At 43.1% G+C, this 23,797-nt stretch overlaps 1 protein-coding gene across 2 annotated transcripts; it reads right to left on the minus strand.

Annotated features, from left to right (window-relative positions):
- Positions 1 to 3,187: 3,187 nt before the first annotated feature.
- fam120c (family with sequence similarity 120C) lies at positions 3,188 to 23,246 on the minus strand. Of its 2 annotated transcripts, none has more exons than XM_039799771.1 (17): positions 21,663 to 23,246; positions 19,135 to 19,381; positions 18,873 to 18,955; positions 17,329 to 17,457; positions 14,298 to 14,400; positions 14,093 to 14,157; positions 13,433 to 13,692; positions 12,692 to 12,854; positions 12,463 to 12,546; positions 11,140 to 11,311; positions 10,302 to 10,551; positions 8,087 to 8,201; positions 7,199 to 7,408; positions 6,323 to 6,563; positions 5,010 to 5,145; positions 4,751 to 4,814; positions 3,188 to 4,590 (listed from the first exon to the last, which is right to left on the minus strand). In XM_039799771.1, the coding sequence occupies exons 1-17, from the start codon at positions 22,176 to 22,178 to the stop codon at positions 4,333 to 4,335; spliced, it is 3,096 nt and encodes a 1,031-aa protein (XP_039655705.1). In that variant the 5' UTR covers positions 22,179 to 23,246; the 3' UTR covers positions 3,188 to 4,332. The 2 variants fall into 2 exon arrangements, with proteins under 2 accessions (XP_039655705.1, XP_039655704.1); XM_039799770.1 differs by having other exon boundaries at positions 13,433 to 13,707.
- Between the last annotated feature and the right edge of the window lie 551 nt (positions 23,247 to 23,797).

Raw genomic sequence — 23,797 nt, forward strand, 5'->3', positions numbered from 1 at the left:
CTGAGCGTGTGCAGTGGCTCACACGGCCCAAATTCAGTCACAGAAGTAGTAACGCGAGCGAGCGACGGGAGCGTTGGATTCACCCACAATGCCTAAACAAAACCTGCCTACTCGCTCGCTCACTGTCCACACAAAACACACTTCCTTCCTTCCTCTCCCTGTCTGTCTGCGTCTCTACATCAACCGGTGTTAATAAAAACACCGTTACCTCACAGACTTTGTCAGATAAATCACACGTGCTGTAATGTCATTATATATATATAATCATACTCATCAGAAAACTTGTTACTCGGGGGGCAAACCGTCGATGTCGGGGAACTATTGGGGGTGGGGGAGGGGGGCTTTATAGGGGATATATGGGGATGCTAGGTGTACTTTGGTTCTCAGGTGTTTACAAGAGATGTTTCGCTGCTTTGTGCAAGGGCGCAAGTTCAGCTTAGATTAATAATGAGTCGACCACGAAATTGTTATCAGGGATATTATGAGAATCATAACATAGTGCAGACGACAATTTTCGAGAAGAGAAAAAAAAAAAGGGGGGCAATATTTACTTACGTACATAATAAACGGTGGTCTAAAGATGCCATATAAAATACAAGTAAGGAAAATCGCAATCATTACAGTTCAAATCTCTAGGTTGGCTAAGCGTATTTCAGTACTAACTGAAGCAATGGTAGAAGGATTAGATTAGAAGATGTAATAACATTAAAAATAGTAAGAAAAAACACATTTGCACAATTGAATAAAACCGTTTTGATTTTTTTTTTTCCTGTTTTTTTTTTCCAGACTCTGGCTAAATACATACAGAAACTGATTATCAACGTTAATATAATCTTTACTGTTAGTTGGGTTGATTAAGGGGCGGGGCAGCCCAAAGAGAAAAACGGCCAATAGAAACGGTCCTAAAGGGCTAAAAAGGAGGGGGGGTGGGTGATAAGAGTGAAAGACAGAACTGAAATACAGGAAGTGAAGGGAGGGTTAAACTGTGTGTAAAATAGGTGTGTGGTTTGTGTGACTGCTTTGAATGGGAATCAGTGGGCATGGGTGTGTGTGTGTGTGTATGTGTGTGTGCGCACTCTATGAGGAAGATTAAGGGGGCAAAGAGAAGAAGTGAATGAACATTTTGGAGGGAGGGGGCGAGAAAAAGTGTCATAGCAGGGGGGGAGGGGGTTAGGATAACAAGCATAAAAATCACTGATCAAATATCTATCGAACTAAAACAGACAAGGACGAGAGAGGGACACTACATCATGTATTGTGTTGACTTTTTTTTTTTTTTTTTTTCTCCATACTAGCTACTGTGTAACTCAGGGTTTAACATCTATGTATCTGTGTATGTCATGTGCTAATGTGTGTGTGTTTGTGTGTGTGTATATAGATGGTCGTTTCTGTGCCGTCCATGCAAACTTCAAAGTGTTGGACTTTTTAAGAGTCAGTGAATGTGTTACCAAAACGATCTCCGATGAACTGACGACCACTCCACTGTGAACTGAAACTGCACAAAATCACTTCAGCACAAAAGCAGAGAGAGAATGCTGCTGGTAACAAATGCAACTGAATACCTGTTTGTCATGTGTGTGTGTGTGTGTGTGTGTGTGTGTGTGTGTGTTTGTTTTGTTTGTATGTATATATGTGTGTGTTTGTAACTGTTTGGCGAGCGAATCAAGAGAGGGCATCGTATACCAGATCGCACTCTGGCTCGCCGCAGAAAAGCAATCTTCTAACAATGTACTGTTGCGATACACGTAATTTTGTACTAATGTCAAAAGTTGAAAGCAGTTAAGTATATGACTCCTAGTAATTCTAGACTTAGTATTTCGGCCAGTGGAGCTATATTCTCTAGCCTAGTCTCGGTGTCCATGTGTTACAGTCCTGTGTTAAGCCCGACGCAGTTGCCTACTCTTAACCTACGAACACCTACGGCACTCGGGTGTGCTTAATCCCTACCAGTAACGGCTAAAGTCAGAACCTCTGAATTCATTTGGTGTAGGTGTAGGAGACGGCGGCGTGGCCCAGCCCCTTTTGACGACGAGTGTAGGCCTACACTCACGGCTGGGTCAACGGTCATGGTTGAGTTCATAACTGAGGGGATGTCTGACGCGACTACATTAACACTTTTATTTATATATATATATATATATATATATATATATATATATATAGTCATAGTTTTTTCCTTCAAAACGGCATCTCATGAGAGCTTTTTTGCTATGTGAATTTTGTGGCACACGATAGAGCGTCAGTCAACATGTTAAGAAAATAAGGTGCTTCTTGTTGACTTGCCTTTTTTAAAACATAGTGAGCTCATTTCAACCTCTCTTAGTAAGTTTATAGGAGATTACCATGTTCACGGCCAGCATCTCTCAGGCAGCATGTCAGGTCTACTGCTTTTACGTTTGCAGTTGTGCTACCAGCTATTGGTTAAGTTGCATTTCCGTAGTCAGATGAAACCTACTATGGGGAAGGGGGAGGGGGAGGGGGGGACACACACATCTCATTCTCTACAAACATAAGTGCTCTAATAAAACAATTCAGTATCTTAGAAGTCTCAGATTGTGAGCGGCTCACTCCGGTACGCCATGAGGCCTCCCTCTCTCCTGTCGTGTTACATGTGATCCGACCCGAAAGCCTCTGCCGTGTTCGGGGGCCGAGGGGCTTTAGGGCAGGGAAGTGCTTCCTGCTGGTCTAAAGTGACACACCAGAGCTCTGCTGGGGGCAACAACTCATGGTGGTGTGCTATCAAAATGACAACCGTTGCTCAAATCACCACCAGGGGGTGGGGTGGTGGGGGTGTCTTTGAGGCCTTTTTGTTGCCACACCCCTTTTTATATCACTGGCTGCCTCATTAGGCTAGCCTTTTATTTTTCCTCTCTCTTTTTTGTTTTTTAAATAGACTTTGGAAATAACTTTAGAAATCTGAAAAGATTCCCAGGAATCCTTGACGTGGAGAATCAGGAGTCCTTTCAGCTTCACTGCAAAGTTCATGACTGAATGTGTGAGGCCAGTCTGAAGGGAACTCTGCCTGGCAGCAGTTACCCCAAATCCTCACAACTCATTTCCATCTTTCGCTGGGCAGCATATATTCTTTTCTTTTTGGCCTTAACTCCAGAAGGTGGCCCAGAGTTTTTCGTTTCTTTGTCACCTGGTAGAAGACTGTCCAGTGTGGTTTAACTTTTCTTTTTTTTTCTTTTTTTAAAACAAAGTGCTTCTTTGTCTGAAACCACTCTGTTAACATTCTGACGTCTCTCAAATAGATCTCTACCTTTAAACGCAGTTCTACATGTCATGATTTATTTAGGCGCAGGGGACACCCCTCTTAAACTGTCAATTCACCTGTATAGGGGCTCGCTCCAATCCATTATATTTAAGTACAACATGAAGTGCTTTTGTTAGGGTAATACAATCAAAGCTTTGGGAGAAAGGGGTAAGGGGGGAGGGGGGATATAATATAATAATGCACTTTTTTTTGGAGGAGCAGAGTAATATCTTGCATACTTTAGGGCTTAAGGTGCATAAAATCATGGGGTCTCTTAGCACAGCTAAGCACTAGGCTTTGCTACATGGGTCAAAGTAAGATAGCACGCTAATACCATGATGGTGCAGAAGTGCTCCTGTGATAAATTACCAATCAATCAATGTTGCTAGTAAGTATACCAACATTGTGTTTTTAGCAGTACTACGGGTGGGTCGGGTGGGTGGGGTGGGTGGGGGTGGGAGGTCACTGCACAAAAGAATGGTAAATCACTTTGTTAAAATCTTACTCACATATCCAGAGTCAAACTCTGAATTAATGCAAGACAAAAACCTCACACGAGACGGCTATGGCAACAAACACACAACTACCGACCATGGCGACCAGGCCTAGATGATGCAACCATGGAAAACCACATCCAATCGGTCACCGAAACCACGCGCTTAACAGCTGTGTGCAGAGATTCCAACAACGGGACCATTGCAAAAAAAAAAATAATAATAATATAATAAAAGTTTAAAATAAGTTATCGTTTAGGTGGTGGGTCGTAATAGGGGTGGGGCTTCAAGCTTATTTTATACTCTTGAGTGCGGGAGGGAGGCATTTGGGATTTTTGAGGGGTGGGGCGCTTACAGACTCATGGAGGAAAAACTCTCTTCATAAAACAATGTAAAACCACATGAGAAAACTAAAAAGGAAGTAACTAGCTAACTGCTTTAGCCTACCACGTGGAGCAGCAGGGAGGACCTCCTGCTCCAGGTGGTAATGTGCACAGCTAGCAGGCAGGGCTACAAAAAACAGGGAAAGGCAGTCAAACACAGAGAACCCTCTCAGAGCAGTGCACCCTGGGAAGGGTGCCATCACTCCTCCTTCTGTAGCGCTCCGTCTGACGGGCAGTCGTCAAGGCAACAGGGGGCCTCCACTTCCACCCCCTCGGATTGGTTGTCTCTGCTGGCTAAGGCACACGGGATTGGCTGGGCCAGGGGGGCCAGCTCCAAGGGCTGGCCAATGGCTGAGGCAGCTGAGCTACCGTTCAGCTGCTGAGTCGCAACCTCTGGCGTGCAGGCCGCCTCCTCTGAGGGCTTTGGGGGACTGCTGGATGGGGGGGGCGGCGAAGTCTGGAGGGGGGACAGTCGGACAGAACTTTAACAGAATAGCAGGCGCCACGATGTCAAGTAGGAACGTGACGAAGAGGGAATTTACAGCTGCTATTACTCATCATTGTGGGAAAACGTACGAGATTCAAGAGCTTTGTGTGAAAGTCTGCCCGTGCCATACCTGTGTTCTGTTGGTGGGTGCCTTTTTCACCGCCCTTACTTTAGCTGGAATCTCTTTACCCCTCCTGCGATGGAGAAACAGAAAGGCGCTCGGATCAAAATGTGGAACACAACGAGTATCAGTAGTCTGCTTTAGGGCTCGATCCCACCAGCGTTTTCAGATTCTACACAGAGTAGTTGGAGGAGTAAAGCCAATGCTCTATAATACCTTCATTCTCAGTCGTTCGCTGTATTGATTAAAAGGTCACCATCTTACTCACCCTCTGCCTGCTCCCACGGACACCACATGCATGTTGAACCCCCCTCTCCCACGGACTGGTTTGTTCCCAGCCCACTGGCCAACGACCATGCCAGCTATCTCCAGTTTCCCTCCCTGAGGGGGGATGGACTGAAGTCCTGAAGAAAGAAGGAAAGTGAGTGACTACTGAGACTTTTTCTGTTGTAGAGCCTCAAATAACAAACTATAGCTGTGTTCCAATTCCATACTACCTACTGTATACAGTATGCATACGGATGTATGTTTTTTTGCAGTTAGTATACAAGAATTCTGGATATTTTACTGCTTTATATTAAAAGGTGGAGTCTGACAACACCCAAACAAATATACCCTTTCAGTCAGTGCTCTTTTTTTTTTAAACCATCCTTCTCACTCCCACCACCTCTCTCTTACATCAATGGCCTTTTCCCTGTCCTGGGCACGAGCGGAATACTGTCGTGTGTCTCGGTCCGAGCCACTTTGTTTGTTTCCCATTTACAGAGCTAGCGGACCGTGAGAAGATAGATGCTGAATTTGAAAAAGGAGTATATTGGATTAGAATCGCAGACTGCACCTTTAACAGGAAGGTATGCAATGCACGTGCCACAGCATTCAGTTTTTATGCACCACATAAAAGAACAACCTGAGGTCTGCATCAACTCTGTTTAAATCAAGTAAAAGACTTTTCTGTTTGACACTGCCTTTTATTCAATTTGGGACCATTTATTCATATCTTGGACTGCACTGTAGCGGCGCTGTAGTGTGTGTGTGTGTGTGTGTGTGTGTGTGTGTGTGTGTGTGTGTGTGTGTGTGTGTGTATATATATATAAAAAAACTATTTGTGTCTCTTTTTATTGCATTGTGTTGGTCCTATAGCCTTTTATGCCTTATGTTAAGCACACTGAATTTCCTCGTTTTTGAAAGGTGCAATATAAATAAACTTGTCTAGCCTTCCTCTGCAAAGGCAACCAAAACTGTGACTTTAAAAATGGCATTGCCAATCAAACTTAACAGAGACCGCAAAATGTTTTTTCCACAAATTGAATGGTTACTTTTTGTCTTCTGGGGTGTTCCGGCAGCAGAGTTCCATAACCATCCACAATTAGTTTTAAGTATTTCCAACTGTCGACAGCTCCTCCATTTCCTTTTATACATTGCGTTGCCTTTTGAGGGTTCTTTATTTTCTCACTTTTCCAGCGTAAACACACAACATACTCAAAAGCTGTTTAGAACTGGCGTGTAGTATGGAACTAGGACAAAAGCAAAGCTGATGTCAACGACAAAAAGGTCTGTGTGGAGAAACCAAGAGGTCTGTACCTGGGAAGGCTCTGGGTCTGTGCTGGGCAGGGTGATGCGGGTGATGCGGGTGATGATGATGATGAGGCATGTCCATGGGGCGGGGTGGGTAGAGGGGAGGCATGGGGTAGAAAGGGGGCACCATGGCTGGGGGGAGGAAGGCGGGAGGTGGAAGAGGAGGGGGAGGGGGAGGAGGGCGGGACAGGTTGATGCCCTCGAGGATTGCTTGACGCATCTTCTCCACCTTGGACACCAGCTCCTCCTGCAGAGCAGACACAACACTGTGACTGCAGTAGAAATTTGTCTTGTGAGTTCTAAGGACCGGTATCAGGGCCGATCACTCCGCAATATGGTCTCTGTAGCAGATCGTGTCACGTCAGTTCCAGGAGTTGCATTCTCCCAGTTAAGCTTTTATTCATAGCATATAAATAATATCACTTGATTGCAGTTTTTGCAAGTTCCCGCAATTTCATCGCATATAATTGCATAAATATCCCGCATATTCTATCACATTTTTTAAGAAAACGTGCTGCATAGTCAAGGATTTTTGCCCGCAACAATCACAAAAAAAACTCCACATTTTTCTGGAAGGACTGGCTATAGATGTTATTACAGATTAATATATTTACCTAAATGTTGAGTAAGTAAGTATTGGATCGGACTGGAAACCAAATATTAAAAAGGACTGCGATCGGGACCAAAAGAACTTGATCAGGAGTACTCCACTTACTGACAACAATCTTATTTAGTAACTACTGTCTATGGGCCCTTTAAACAAGGCACTAAAATGCTTTTTGAACTAAATTTCATACTTACTTAAAAAAAAGGAAAAAAAAAGACATCCATCATACCCTCGGTCGATTTCTGCCACAGGATTGTATACATGCACATACATACCTGCCCTTCACACATGTCCAGCAGGGCGGCCCGGTCGCGAGCAGCCCGGGCCAGTTTGCTCTGAAACAGTTTGCCGTCAAAGAAGCCCCAGGGGCAGCAGTGTTCCCACGGCAACGGTTGGCCACACACATCATTGATGAACAGCGCTGTGTCGACACCCGCCATGAAGAGAGAAGCCAGCTGCACGCCACGGGCATCCACCTTCTCCACCTAACAGCAAACCGTATATAAATATTTTTAAACTGTAGGCAGAGGAGTTGAGAATTATGAGGTCTTAGACCCATGAGAGGTTGTATGTAGCTTCTAACACCAAAATCACTTAAATTAGTCTTTAAAAGAGAAAAAGACCGCAATAGGTTTTGTACATTTCAGCAGCCGTACCACAGTTTGATGCATTTGGACTCGGATCAGGGTATATACATACATCACTTATTATGAAAGGTAACTTCCTTGAAAGTTCACAACCAAAAGATGGATTTAATAAGTAGTTTATCTTTTGAAATCATGCCAAAGTCCCACATTTACTATGATAAAAATCTTGTTGTTGGTCCATTTCTTTTCAGGCCACAAACTGAACCCTCCTTCCTGCGGTCTCAGTCTGGTTATTTGGTCCACAACAGAGTCCGACTGACAGCTTTCAAATCAGCGCCCACAAACTGACCAAAACAGGCAGAAGCAACACGGTTTGTTTGAACCGAACCAAACAGGTTTGGTGTTATTACTCTTGTACGTCAAAAGGTTGTGCCACTCAAAAGTGCGCTGCCCAATGGGACCTAATCAAGAGCACGGAAAAACAAGAATTGTGTGCAGAAATATCTAGTCTTCTGTGGAAAAACCCTGACTAATAATTACTCCAACAATGACGGCCTAAGGACCGGGGTGTCTCACCTTGAGCTCCTGTAGCTGGTCGGGTTCGTAGAGTTGGCTGGAAACGGCCTGAGCCAGAAAGGCATCTAGCTCGTGTCTCTGGAGGATCCTTCCTCCAGGCCACTGCATCATATACCTGAGAGAGAAGGAAAACAAAGCCGGCTTTACACAGCAGATAACACAGAGCTACAGTCTACTGATGTTTACAGTTTAGGGACAGCATTAGCACTTACAGATGCACTGCACACACAGTAAAAACATAACAAGGCTTTCATATATAGGAATGAGAATTGTGCCCGATGACCGGATGTGATTTTCAATACTACAGTCCATATTCTCACATATTAATTAAAGCGCTTTAAAAATGCAAGCCAGCATTCACCCATTCACAACCCATTCATACACAGATGGCAGAGCAATTCGGATGCAATTTTCCGAAGGACACTTTTGACTTGTAGACCGCACACTATGACGTGTAGATTGCAGGGGCCTGGGATTAAACCACCAACCCTCCGATTAGCGGAAGACTACTACCTCCTAGCCACAGCTGCCCCATCATAATAATAATAATAATAATAATAATAATTTTAAAAAAAATGCTGTGATGATTCGCGCAATATTAAATATGTCCGCATTACTCGTCATGATAAGAAGAAACCAGAACAGTTTAGCAGGTAGGAGACACACTGTTCTGCAGTAAAACTGCAGTATTTAGTTTGTATCAAAAGATGTTTTGACATGTCACAGTAAGAGATGTGTAAACAATACAATTGGGGATGGCTTAATGCAATTGAGCGGCTTCTGTTTCAGGGTCCTGGTATTGTGCACGCGGGCTCACTGAACAGAACAGAGCCCAGCGTTAATGTTATTAGTAACAGCTGTGCTTTATCTACAGTACTAGGACTAAGGCAAACTGTCTGCAGGATGGGAGAACGGTAGACTTGGGAGTATTCACTTATTACTTCAAAGTGGTTATCTTCTAGTCTTGCAGTCACATCATTTGAATATCTTAAATTATCCATATTTGCAGTTTTTAGCTCCTTTTAAATTAGCTGAATGATTGCATTAGTTTCAATAATGGATTTTATTTGGATGTTACTGCCAGAGGCGGAGGCTTTGTGGCCATTTTGCCATTGGTTTGTCGACACCTCCTGCAGTTCTTTCAGCCAAGTGGAAGCTCGGAAATTCCCCAATATCTACGACTCTGAAATGATTGAGGCTGATGATTGAAAACTATTTTTCTGACTCGGTTGGTCAATTAGACGAGCTTAGCACGCGGAGCAGTTGAAACAAAGCCTGACCCAGTCTTGTGGGAATGTTACGTGGCTTAAATAATTAATCGATTATTTGAAATAAACGCAGATTTTCTGCGGCTCTACAAAACAGACCGATCTTTGTAAGAGAAAATGCATCCAGCAGCTTTAAACCTCCACTAAGCAACATCGAAATGTTGTCACAGTACACAGGGGCAACACAGTGCTACTGGAACCAAGAGTATTACTGAGCAAAATATTGAAGTCACTAAGTGACGTACCCACTGAAGTTTGAAAATCACAGAATGACTTCCTACTAAAAAACCAACACAGAGCTCAACATAGCCGATTGTACACACAATGTGTATTTTGAAGTGAAATACACAGAGAAAATGTGTAGCCTTAAGAGAATTAATTTAGTAGTAGACATTTTTATTTATTTGTATCTATTTGTCTATAAAATGTCAGAAAATAAAGAAAAATGTTGATCGCTGTTTACCAGAGCACATGATCCCCAGATGATGTGTCCAATGTCTTGTTTTGTCCCAAATATTCAATTTTCTATTATATAAAAAGCAGCAAATTAAAAATAAATTTGAAAAGTTGAAACAAACTAATGTTCGGTATTTTTGCTTCAAAAGCGACTTAAGCAATTATTAAAATAGTTGCCCGTCAAATCCCTGTTTATTAGACCAATTAAATAAATCATTTCATCTGTAGTGCACGGTGAAAAGAACGGCGCACAAATGTTCAAAGACACACACAAGGTGTTTGACTCTCTTACTGAGGTGTTCGTGCAAAGCTCACTTTATTTAGGACAACACACACACACACACACACACACACACACACACACACACACACACACACACACACACACACACACACACACACACACACACACACACACACACACACACACACACACACACACACACACACACACACACAAAACTAAAATACAACTAGCATTGGTGTCATACCTGAGCACACAGCACATGAGCAGCAGATGCTGAGGGACCTGTGCTGGGTTGAGGAGGGCTGGGCAGTCAGAGCGTAGGCAGGCCAGGAAGGCCCTGGTTCTCCTGGAGCGGTCCTCGCTGGCACGTCCCAACCACAGCCGCCGCAGGTTGGGGCAGGTCCACTCCCTGAAACACAGGGCCGGGACCAGCTCCGGAGTCAGGGCCGACTTGGCTTTACCGCTGCTCCACTCTTTGACGATCACTGGAGGAACTGTTAAAACAGAGGCAAGAGAAGTGTGTTTAACATGTACTGTACAGGGTTTGAGGAAAAAATAAATAAATACAAAAATAACAATCTGATGTGATGTTGGTACACTCGATTCTTTAGAGACAACGATACAGGTGTTTCAGTGCCGGGCTTTGGAGCAGGCTGTTACATTAACGTTGCTATATTATTCTAATCATGTAGCTAACACACTCCTCTAAAGCCACCAATAGTGAGAGGTAAGGTAAGGGTTCAGTGTGTCATTGAAATATAGGCCATTGTGTCTATCAATGTGAAAGTAAAGGTTTAATTCCAATAGTAGAGAACAGACTACAGAGAACTTTCTACCAGCAGATATTTTCAGTGTAACCAATAAGGATGGCTCCATTACATTTAGATATATCAGTGAGCAAATTAATGAGATCAATAATTCCTTATTGGTCAGGCCAGGGACAAAAAAAGAAATCTATATAGTTACAGTTATCTTTACTTTGTAGATCTGTGGAAAGCTTTAATCTCTGGCTGGGTTCCCAGAAAAAAAAAATCTAAGAATAAATCTGTCCTCCATAGACTCCACTCTGTCCCAGGACCTACCTTCCAGGGGAGCCCTCTTGCGGAGAGCGAGCCTCTCCAGGCGGCGGTGTGTCTCAGCCAGACTGAAGAGGACGCCGTAGGCATACTGTCTGCCAGCGCGGAACAGCAGAGAGGCAGGAGGCAGCTCAGAGTTACACTCATCCTCTATACACACTGGCATCTTCATCTCTCCCTGAGGGGCGTGGTGCGTAGAGGGACAAGTAAGGACAGAGAGATTACAGGGAGGCTCTGCTGAGGTTGATACATTACTGCCTCCATCGGCATTTTTATAACCCTTGTTAACTAGACAAGATGACTTGGGGGTAGGGTTGGGCATCGTTTGGATATTAACGATTCTGATTCCAATTCTTCCTTTCGATTCCGGTTCTTATCGATTCTCAATTCCGATTCTTTGAGTGGTGGAGTTGAAACGGGTCACATGCTTATTTCACAAATAAGAGGAAAGTTTTATTTTGATTCAATGCAGACGGGGCTTTTTCAACGTAAAATAAAGCCACACTAGAGCAACGCTTACTGTGCTCCACGGCTGCAACACAACAAGCACCTGGCTGCTACGGAAACCAAAACTTGCGCATGTTAAATTTGGAACCCATGATCAGATCTGAAACCAAATCCTGCAAACGATTCCAAACGATTCCAATAAAGAATCGTCATTTTTTAAACGATTCCAAGTAGGAATCGGTTCTCGATGCCCAACCCTACTTGGGGGGCCTTGCAATGACAGAATACACACTTGCAGATAGGGGTGCATGATATATCAACTCAATATCGTTATCGCAATATCACGTTGCACATTATATCGAAAGTGTCGCGATAAGTATGCAATATTTTGTTTCTATTGTGGAGTGCTGCGTCTGTGTGGCTTAGTTGTGTTCGATTTAGAGCCCGCTTGAAACGCTGTAATGATCATCATTTCATTTGCCAGTTACTGTGCCACTTGTTAGTACACGTCAGCGCACGGGTCCACTACATGACAAACCCTACAGAGCGTACCACGTGTGTGACAGTGTACGTGAAGAAACCGATAGAGACATCAAAACGGAACGAATCAGAGAAGCGAAAGAAAAGTTGTGTCCTGTTCCCTTTATATATTTTATACTGTCCAACCAGTAGAACAAGTCCTGTTCTGTAGACATGGTGCTTATTTATTTATTCATGTTGGACCTTACTTTTGTAATTTTTTACATAGCTTTAAAAATATTGAAATTAATATTGATATCGCAATAATCACATTTTGTCAATATCGTGCAAGCCTACTTGCAGAGACAAATGCAAACACAAATAAAACATGAATGACATCCAAAAGTGTGGAAAACTGTTAACCTTGGTCAATATGTGGTAAATCTGGGGGTACATCAGTCCTCTTCGATGTCTGTGCTCGGCTACACGAAGAACCTCAGCACTGACCTGAAATGGAGGGGTGGAGGGGGGGGGGGAGGAGAGAACAGGAACATGGTGACAAAATGCAACTTTTCAATACAACCTATAACTGTGTTATTTGGTTTGAAATTATTATTATAATATTTTTTTTTTATCTCTCATGGACACACACCTGAGGCAGAGGGGGTGTGGTTATGTCCATGTGACTCCGCGTCGCCATAGACAGCAGTGACGGAATGTGTGACACGCTCCCGTTGCCTTGGGAACCATCTCCGGAGGCCGAGCCCCCCCTTCCAGCAGGATCCTCCCACCGAGAGGGCTTGTCTGTCAAATGGCTGAGAGAGAGGCTTCATGGTCACGTTTAATCATCCCAGCCTGGCATTCATCACGGTGCATTGTGTTTATACAATATTTGAGTTTCCGCAGAGAAGGTTACTAGTGCAGCTCAAGGAAATTAGCAGTAACTTAACATACAACAAGTCCAAGGCTTCCCCATTCAGAATTTTAAACTATTTTTTTTGGAAGAACGTGCCCATTTCACACATGCACTGCAACCCTAATTCCATTGCCTAAACCAAACGGACAGTAGTATTTCCAGTCAGTGAGAACGGGTACGACACGGACAATCTCCTGTTGTGTGCTAAATGTGTGAAAGGGAAACACCACCTGTCAACAATTTCTTCCTCACAAAATTAAATGTATGCAATGTCTTTCAAGTTTTTTTTAAGTGAACTTGTTGTCACACACTGGCATATTTATTTCTACTTCATGCATTTTTTTATGTATTTTTTTTCCTCTCTCCTTGTGATTAGTCAAAATGTGTTTTGCTCCACCTAAAATGCCCAAATCCTTGTTTCTCTTATATAATTAGAGAGCTGAAACCCTAACAGTGAAACGCGACTTTGGGTCTTACTTTGCGTTGCTGTCGTTAGGTTCATCTCCGTCTGATGACGATGAAGGAGATGGAGAGGGAACAGACTGAGTGGCGGCGTGATGATTGGGTAATCGATTTCCCCCCTGAGTGGAATCATATGGAGCCGACCAATCGGAGAAGCCCATCTTGCTCGTCAGCGAATCGTTGCAGTCTTGGGACGGTGGCGGCGCGTTCGGGAACAGAGGGTTGGAGCCGGGTCCGTATGGAGCATTCTGATAGGGTGGCTTTAACCCTGGAACCTGGGGAGGAGGAAACTGTGATTGGACAGAGGAGGAGGAGGGAGGAACAGGAGAAAGGAAAAATGGATTGAAGAAAAAGAAGGAGCAGAGGGGAGGGAGGGAGAGGGAGATGTCGTTTCAGGGACGTGAACCGATTCTGTCCCATTTTATTTCAGATCAAACCAGAAGCATCAAATCAAGGATGGTTTGGGGGAGGTGGGGGGGGGGGAGATTTGGGATGTGAAGCTCCCCCCCTTCTCCCTCAGCCATTTTTTTCCTCTGAATGAGCACATGCCACAAAGGGATTTCAAAGAGCAACAAACTTAATCCACTCTGCTACATGTAGATTCATGTAGAGAGCGGAGAACAAATTGCACACGCATCAAAGAGGACAAAAGGATAACCAAGCTAAGGAATCTACCTGATTCTTTCCAGGCTGTATAGGTCCCATGTGACCAGGTGGTCCCCCAAATCCAAACCCAGGTACTGAGCAGAAGAAAAAAAAAAACAAGGATGTAAATGAACATTTTCTTCTAATCAACACATTTATTTGTAAGCCAAACATGATTACATAATGGCATGGAGTAGACTATTGGTTCTGTTGTCTAAACTTGTTTACTACTCACAGATAAAAGAGGAGGGCCCCATGTTGGGCGAGCGAGGTTTGGAGGCGGCGGAGAAGTACTCCACAGCTTTCTTGAATCGCTCCACCTTGTCCTCCATACGAGACTGGAGAGGAAGGAAACAACGCGTTATGTTGACGGCATTACGTGCTGGGGTGGTGACCGCGAAAATGTTGCATGCGCACATCTGTTGCTGGGTTATTCCCCATTCAGACCAACACAGGGGGGCCTGGAGGAAACTGGTAATGGAAGTGGAAATGTTGGGTTGTTGGTGTTTATTTGTTAACATGCGTTTTCCAAACTGACCTGGCGTTTAACACGAGTATGAAGCGACTCAGCTTTAATATGAAAGTGAACACAGGTGGCATTAATAACTACAGGATCAGCGCGGCTGGGTAGAAGTATCTCTTTTTCTTATAGTCAACTAATCCTAAGAAGTAAGTCCCTAAACTAACAATGTGTTGGTCTGGCTCTCATCCACAAACCCAATGGCAACCTAAAATCTTTTTTTGAAACGTATCAAATACATACATTTATTACGATTTTTTTAGGCTAAACAATTTCCTAAGACAGCTGGGCACTGTGGTTTTTCGAAAAAAGTTACTGATAAAGGAGTAAATGGTGTATTTACTGGGGACTTTTTGCTGAGGACTATTTTCAGTGGGGGATGAATACACATTTGGTGGTGCTCTGGTGAGTACGTCTAAGCAGAATCCTTCTGTGGCGTGTGCGGGATTGAGTCAAAATCAACAGCAGGGTGTGTGCTCATGATAATGAAGGAACACGTCACCCAGAGCAACAGTGTTAATCATTAATGTGTTTTAATAGTTTACGGACAACAACGGAGCTCTATGGCACTGAAGAAGAAGGTAGCTCAGACTGTGGATCACAGATAATACTTGTTATTTATAGAGTGTCACCAGACTTATCCTTTAAGGTCCAAGTCTAACAAATCTGTCTACAACTGGCGCCTGCAACTGATAATGGAATATAAGGACGTGCTGCTGTAATTCAGAATCAGTCGTTTACTGGACACAGTTAATATGGCAGCGTGCCTCAAATCATTCAAAGTGCAGACATACTTCCCATAATGGAGAAGAAGAAAAACACGATTACCGGTGTAACGGTAAACCACGGTAAAAATGTTGAAGAAAACAATTACCGTTTTCATTTAAATATCATTATCTCGGTGGATTACCACGGTGTGGAAACCGCGTGTTCCCAGTTTAATCCTGGGCTCCTGAAGTTGCCGCGCAGGCGCAATGCGTAGCCTACAGTGCGTTTCTTGACGTTGGAATCATGGCGTGAGGAGGAGATGACGGCGCTCAGGACATTTATCAGCCTTGTAAAAAAGGCTCTCTCTCCTGAGATGATTGACCAATCACTGACGAGAGTCATCGCTTTGATCTCCTGCCAATCACTTGCGCTCAGACAGGAGAAGGGGACAGAACAGCTGCTGGGAACTGACTTTTCTTCATCATTCCTTTCCCGTTTTCGGACTTGTGGAAGTGAAGTTTGTAGCCCAGAACGTAAGTTTAAACTATTCTGTAGCTTGCTAAACTGTCATGGGTTTTACTGCCTCGTTATCTGTGTAAACGTTAAAGCTACTTTCATATTGCAATAAGTGTTCTGCTACGATGTGGATTAAGTTTTAAGTTTTTTTATTTATATATTTTTTTATATTACTAGTGCAGCCACGTGTTGATATTCAGGTTGCGCTTGCTAGCAAGGTGCGATCGCCAGTAAACAGCATAGACAGTAAAAGAAAGTTAAACGTGGAGCCACGTGCTTAGCTATTAAAAAGGTGTATTACACCGTTTGCTCCGTTATGGATATGTGTGCTGTAATAGACATGGCTTATTCTCAGTTTGTGTTACCGAGCAATATGTTACATTTATGTTAATTATTACAGAGAAATGAATGTCATTCTTAGTATTGTTTCTTGTTATATGCTTGTGGCTATAACATTTAGTTGTTGGTAAATGATTTCTTAATTATAATTACTTATTTGCTAATATAATGTAACGTCAAATACAACTTCATACTTAACTTCATGTTCGAGTTGTAAATAAATCTTCCTGGATCTCAAAGTCCGACATCTCGGGTTCAAGTTCTTACCGGACACCCTACAGCGGGCCTGTGTTTCAGTAGTTTTCAATAGTTTTTACAAGCCTATTGCCTATATTTTTGTAATATAATAAACACTGTTACACTTTTTGAAAATATTTCAGCTTGTGTAGGCCTATCGGTGCTTTCCGAACATATTGAACACACTTTTAAAAATACTGCGATAATACCGATAATTTTGGTCACTATAACTGTGAGGTAAAATTTTCATACCGTTACATCCCTAAAGACAATACTAGAGGCAACATTCTCATGATAAAAAGGTGAGCTTCAAGTCCTTTGACTAAACATTTATCTACCACACATCAAGTCACTGTAAAACTGCTGGATCACAAAGCTTTATGGTCCTTTGAGAACATGCTGGGGCCAGTACACCCAGTTTTTAACATATGTGCAACACGGTAGATTACATTTTTGCATTTTTTACTCCGTTAATAAAAGATTCACTTTTCAAAATGGTTGTCTATTCATTTTCGCTCAACCATAAATATAGTTTTGATAGGCATAAAGATGTGGATTTAATAAAATGCTGCTGAACTCCAACCCTACTTTGCTCAATCACAAATAAAGCTGGAGAGCAAATTCACACTTTAATAAATGTCTTTTATTTGAAATAAACACTGTCAACAAGCTTCTTCTGGTGAATTCAAAACTAGACAATCCTATATAGCACATACTGTAGACTTATATAAAGTGTGGTGCAATTCTAGGGTTGAACACTGATATGTGAGGAAGTGCATATGCTGACTCAGGGTCTTGTGTCAACAGCGATGACCTATTTAACCATCAGAAACCGTCCGGTCAGCGATGGAACATGGAAAACCCATTTCAATCCACTCAAATGAAACCCAATAAAAACCGACTGTGTAATTATGAGAGACAAAGGTGCAGCGCACACTTGACCCACCTGTGACTGTTTGAAGACATCTCTGGCGATGGCGTCGAGGTTCCCCAGGTCTTTGATGGAGGACACGTACTCCGAGACGGCCTTGATCACCACCTCGCAGGGCGGCAGCACCAACTGGTGGGCTCGCACCTGAAACCGCAACAGTACAAACGGTTGTAATCCACACACACACCTGGTTGGGTGGGGAGTAACACTGTGAGAGAGCCACATCAAGATATTTAACTGTGGGGTATTTATAATTTTTATTTAACAAAAAGTAAAAAAAAAATGTATTACTACTTATTAGACCACAGTTAAAAAGGCTGGACCGGAAGTTATCAGGTTTTGAAAAGGCATTAGGGCGATCTTATGTACTGGTTGGCTCTAGTGCCTATGGTTACGCAAACATCTTTTCAAATGTTATTGGATCCAAGTTCAAAATTCTGGTGTTGTGAAAACCTTAAACCACATATTCTCTCAGAGCCACGTCAAAAATTAGGAGATAATATTCAGAAGATGCCAGCATTTCAAGCTAAATAAGGTGCATCTGATTCTGGCTCATTGAGTTAAACCATTTTATTCATCTATTCATCTGAAAAGACCAAATTGACTCAGTTTTTGTAGACCATTATCCATAATCTGTGTATGTTATAGGAACGGATTGCAGCTCAACATTTTAATATTCATGGAGATTAGCACTGCCAATGTCATTTCGCTTTGTACGTTACTGGCATGTTCTTTTAAATTGCAGAATTGACATAAGACTGGTGTCATTGCTAAGCAATAACACACAACAAGGTGTCGGGATACAAGAAAATAACATAACGTGGAGGCGAGGAATGCAGAGGAAAGCAGCGAAGTGGAGTTCTCTTTGCGCAGTCCTTTGATTTCACACATAAAGCCGCATACACATGATAAGAAGTAAAACCGTGCGGTAGGGTGCATAAAAATTGGTCTAGACCACACATTCAACAGTCTAACAATAGAAAATAGACGTTAGACGCAACGTTTATATACTTTACATACAGTAAGTTTCATGTTTGCGGATGAAGTGTAGGTAATTAATAATAAGATGTTCAAAGATGACAAAAATATCTATAACTATTTTATTATGGTGTGCGATGTCTAGTCCTTTTTTCTCTCCTGATAAATGAAATACATTTTCTTCCAATCACTTAGTCATTCATTCCAATCATGTCCATCAATGTAATGATTTTAAGATGTCATTAATAAAAGTCAACATTTCCTGCATTTTTCAAAATTAAAGCCTTCTATTGATGTCCCTAATCCACTCAAAGGACTGTATTGTGAAAGACCAGCAAATTAAAATGGGAGATCAGAAAACACTCTTCTCTAAAAATGATAATATACTTATAAAACATGGAAAATACTGAATTGAAATAAAAGTCCCAAGTTAAGGTCTGGTTCTGTTTATATTTCAGGTAAATCAAGGCTCAAGTCACTATTTGACTAATACATTAGTATTACATGATTGTTAGAGCTACTATTCTTGCAGCCTAAGCTGTGGTTTGCAGAGGACTTTGGATTTAGAAATAATATGGCACCTTAAGAGAAGCTAGTGGGTGTTCTGGTCCCAGCAGACTCCAGTGGAAGGCAGCCAGGTCCTCATCAGGCAGAATATGATTTCCTGCGAGACAGAAACTCTTTCAAATGCTCGCTGCGTCAATGAACGAGGACGACAGACACAGAGGGGTGCCGAAAATACAACTTGCAAGTAGGGGTGTGCGTTTCAGGGAAAGAAATTTTGGATACATGTTTGCTTGTGTGTATTTGTAAGTGCACGTGAGAGAGTGTGCGGCTCCTAACCCAGCAGAGCAGCAAAGCAGGGCAGGTGCTGTGTCTTCAGCCCGAGCTGCCTGGCAGCCTCAGACAGCAGGTACTGATGCGTGGTCAGGTTCTTGCCGTTCCAGCTCAGTTTGAGCGCATGCGACGAGAAGTAGGCGGGTACGTTGCAGAGGGCGAACTCAGAATCCTGAGCAATGAGGCCAGCGAATCCAAAGTCCCTGTAGAGAGACAGCACTTCCTGGTGGTGGTCCTCCAAAGTCTGTACAACCTGTAGATGCGGAGGGGACAAACTCAAGCCTGCTGTGTCATAAAAACACAAACTCTAAATGGAGTGGGAAATGGGTAAAATCCCGCTAACCTGGTTTGCCATGTGTTAGATTTAGTTGTCATATTTCAAGTGTGATTTATCTGTCAACAGAATATGAATCTGCAACAAATTCTAAATGTTTTTTTTGTTTTCCCCAACTTTACCCAGTTCCAGCTTTTCTCTGAACCTAACATCGTTGCATTTTGGACTGTTAGACAAAACAAGTAATATAAAGAAGTCACCTTAAGAGTCTTTCTTACTATTTTCTGATGTTTTATAGACCAAACGACTAGGGCTGCAACTAACGATTACTTCCATAGTCTTTTAATCTGTCAATTGTTTTATGTATTAATCCATTAGTTGTTTGTTCTATAAAATGTCAGATAACGGTTACAAATTTCAATCAGTGTTTCCCTAAGCCCAAGATGACGTCCTCAAATGTCTCGTTTTGTCCACAACTCAAAAGATATTCAGTTTACTGTCACAGAGGAGAGAAGAATCTAGAAAATACATTTAACAAGCTGAAAGAGTTTTTTTTTAGTTTTCTTTCTTAAAAATTACTTATCAAAATAGTTGCCAATTAATTTAATAGTTGACAACTAATCGATTCATCTTTAACGCTACATATTCAATGTATGAGGAGGATAGAGGTTACAGACAGTCGGTCAGTGGTGCTGCCACTCTGTATACTAACAAAATACTAAAGCTCCACAGGCCTCGCAAAAATACATCTGGGGAACATCTGAGCTTGCACCAGTCTGTTCCGAATCACTGGGGGGTGACGCAGATACCTGGACCTAGGGCAACCTAACTGATTCACAGCCCACTCACGCTGAACCCAATTGGTGGGTGAGGTTCCTGGTTATGCCAGAGAGAGGGAGCAGGAGAGCTTCAAGTTACTTCATTGAAAAATCTATTTAATGAGCTGGCGATCAAATCTGTGTCTTCAAATGAATGCAGTATGTGGCAGTGATGGCAAGGCTTGATTATGAACAAACTGTTTCAGGACTCAAATTGATTAACATTTGTCTGCCACTCACCAATAATAATACAACTAATAATCAATGTAAACAAACCAGAATAATATATATGCAACGATTACAAATGGACAGGCGGCACGTGTAAAGTTGAGTAGGGCACCAAAGCTAGATGGAGAGGAACAGCAATGGCTTTAGTAAAAGTGTAATTCAAGCAGAGGTGAGATACTTGAAGCTGCAGAAATACTACTGTTTCTCAGAATACAGGGAGGAAAAAAACAAAAAAGTACACATTGTAACTGTGAGTAATGATGCTGTACACACACGGAGCATCAGAATACGTTGTACTGTAATGTGGGTGGGCTTGTTCTATTCTCTATCCTCTCTATGGCATTGTGTTTTTTTAACACTAGCATGCAAGCAGATGGGAAAGTAGATCGGAAGCAAAAAGAGACAGCCAGGTAAAGTTGACAGGAGGGAACCATGAGAGTCAATCCGTGGTTTTGATGCATTGGAGGAACATTATGAAACCAATTTCCTTTTTCAAACACATGTAAGGTATTCTTTGCCCCATAATAGTAGAGTAAGGCAGGTATCGTACACCCACCTACTATATTCCATATCAGAGCAAATACTATTGTGCTAATAGGTCAGATACATAAAACATTTATATTTTAATATTCGCAATCACCAACAAACTGAAATGTACAAAATAAGTTATTACAAATGTACCAATGGGAACCTATAAATACTCCACTCAGCAGTTGTTCAACAATGTATGAAAGGTTCAATGAGTTCATGTTATGTAATATATAGGCTAGACTAGGTCATGTTGTACAACACATGTTGCTCTAATTCATGGACTGGTTTAGCCAGTAGCCGCTGCATCATATATAGAATACATTTCTCCTCCCAGTAGAGCAAATACAAATACATCCATGAGAGGAGCAGCCCAGCTACAGGCAGATCACAGATAGAATATATGCTCTGCTGGCTAAAAACAGCCAATGCAAGACAGATCTGTTTGACAGATCGGGTCTGTATGTATTTATGTATAATATTAAAACACATATCCAGATTGACTCATTTCAGTGGTTAGTTAGGGTTGGTGGTTGCACTTGTTACCCAACTGGAAGGAGTTAAAACGGCCCTGGATGATATAAGCTGCTAAATGGGCGTGCAACAAGAAAGGGCAAGTGTTAAATGAACAGCACGCCATATGAACACAAAACAACTGCACACAACCATGATCAAACATTGCTCACCCGCACTCGGAAGCGGAACATGGCGAGGCGGACGCAGTGGCTGAGGCAGGCCGGGGGCAGGAACCATGCCCGGGGAGGCGGGGTGGCCTTGCTGCCGACGTGGTTGACTATCAGCTGCGCCGTCTGTCGCTGGCCCTGCGCTCGCCGCGCCCACTCGGGCCAGCGCTCCTTCCCCAATGTGCCATTGAAAACCACGACGAGCTCCAGGCCACCCTGGTACAGACAGGCCTGCGACAGGGCAGCCAGGTAGCCCAGCATGGCGTTCCACTCGCCCCCGCACACCCAGTCCGTCTGGTAGCCGCCGTAGAGGCGCTGCAGGCCGGAGTCAGCGTCGATTAGGATCCTGGCAGGCGGGGGCGGGGGAGGCATGGGCCCTGGGTGATGTGGGTGGTGGTGTGGGTGATGGTGGTGAGGGGGCTGGCGGGCCGCGGTACGGGCAAGCTTCAGGAGGTCCACCGGGACTGCGGCCCCGGGACACCGCTTCTCTAAATACTCTTGAAAACCCTGCACTCCCATGACTGTGTTGTTAAGCCGGTGTGTCTGGCCGGGAGCAGGCTCTGAATACGTTCTGTACGCCGTGTTTGAAATGTGATGTGGGGCGAGACCGTAGCTAGCTATGCACTTTAGGCAAGCTAACTGGTCTCCGATGTAGTGACTAACTGTAGTTTAGTTAACCCTGCAAAACAACTTATCTGTCACCCAGACTAGTGAAATTAGTCACCATACAGCGCTGTACACGCGTGTCACTTGTCGTTACTTATTCCGATATATCGAAATGCCAATTTCTCAGTTTTGGTCGTGGGTTCTCAGTTTAGTGTCCATCCCTGTGGATTTTTGGTGAGATGCCAGCAAGGCCAGTGTAGCTACCTACAACCAGAAAAAGTTCAACACATTTCCTGCTCCCATAATTTGGCTTTAACATAACCAGCTTCAAAAATGTAGTTGGCAGCAAATAACGGAAATGCAGCAAGGTGGTGGATATTATTGAAAAATGCCAATAAAATAATGATCCTGCTGGTTTGTGCACATGAAACAGATGCAATACTGCGCATTAGTTAGCACACCACAGGCTAGATGGCCAGTTCGCGGACATGATGTTAAACCGAGCAGCTTGCAAAATGGTTATTCTTTTTTTTTATCTGACAACGAAAATATTTGACATTTATTCTGCACTACCTCAGGCAAATCTTAGCATATTTGTATCGGTAGCTTGTTGGCTCGCAGGTGTCTGAATATTAATTAGAACAAACTAACAAGCTATGTGCCTGGCTGACTGGCTAGCTGTAACGTTACTAACGTTTGCTAGCTATGTGGCTAGCTGTTAGCTGCTGGCAGGGTCCCCGGCGTGATTTGACGCGTCAACTCCCGAAGACAAGTCCGGGGCGGACACGACGCGGAATGAGATGGATGTTTGACGAAATAAAAGAAAAGTAACTAAAATAAAATAAAAATAAAAGCCCGATGGTGCCTCCCTCGCTTTCTTCCACACTCACGGCTTCATGTTGCAGAGGGGAACATTACTTCCAAGCGACATCAGCCATCTTGCGACTTCCTCGCGGCCCAGTTGAGTGGGAGGGAAGGCGGAGGGAGTGGAGGGAGGAGGCGCGGTCGCGGGGGACGCTGGGAAATGTAGTCTAACATGTCAGCTTCAAAATGTAGTTGGCAGCAAATAACGGAAATGCAGCAAGGTGGTGGATATTATTGAAAAATGCCAATAAAATAATGATCCTGCTGGTTTGTGCACATGAAACAGATGCAATACTGCGCATTAGTTAGCACACCACAGGCTAGATGGCCCAGTTCGCCGGACATGATGTTAAACCGAGCAGCTTGCAAAATGGTTATTCTTTTTTTATCTGACAACGAAAATATTTGACATTTATTCTGCACTACCTCAGGCAAATCTTAGCATATTTGTATCGGTAGCTTGTTGGCTCGCAGGTGTCTGAATATTAATTAGAACAAACTAACAAGCTATGTGCCTGGCTGACTGGCTAGCTGTAACGTTACTAACGTTTGCTAGCTATGTGGGCTAGCTGTTAGCTGCTGGCAGGGTCCCGGCGTGATTTGACGCGTCAACTCGTAACAGGTAGAATGGCGCTGACTGTCCCGTTCGCAAAATTACGAATCCCACT

The sequence above is a fragment of the Perca fluviatilis genome, chromosome 5 (assembly GCF_010015445.1).
Source record: "Perca fluviatilis chromosome 5, GENO_Pfluv_1.0, whole genome shotgun sequence".
Taxonomy (NCBI): Eukaryota; Metazoa; Chordata; class Actinopteri; order Perciformes; family Percidae; genus Perca; species Perca fluviatilis.

Excerpts from the sequence above, each read along its gene's own strand:
- fam120c (XM_039799770.1), bottom strand. The coding sequence starts at position 22,178 with ATGGGAGTGCAGGGTTTTCAAGAGTATTTAGAGAAGCGGTGTCCCGGG. Across the intron at positions 12,547-12,691 it reads CCACACCCCCTCTGCCTCAG|GTCAGTGCTGAGGTTCTTCG; the intron begins GTGTGTGTCCAT and ends CCTCCATTTCAG. Across the intron at positions 7,409-8,086 it reads ACCAGCTACAGGAGCTCAAG|GTGGAGAAGGTGGATGCCCG; the intron begins GTGAGACACCCC and ends GTTTGCTGTTAG.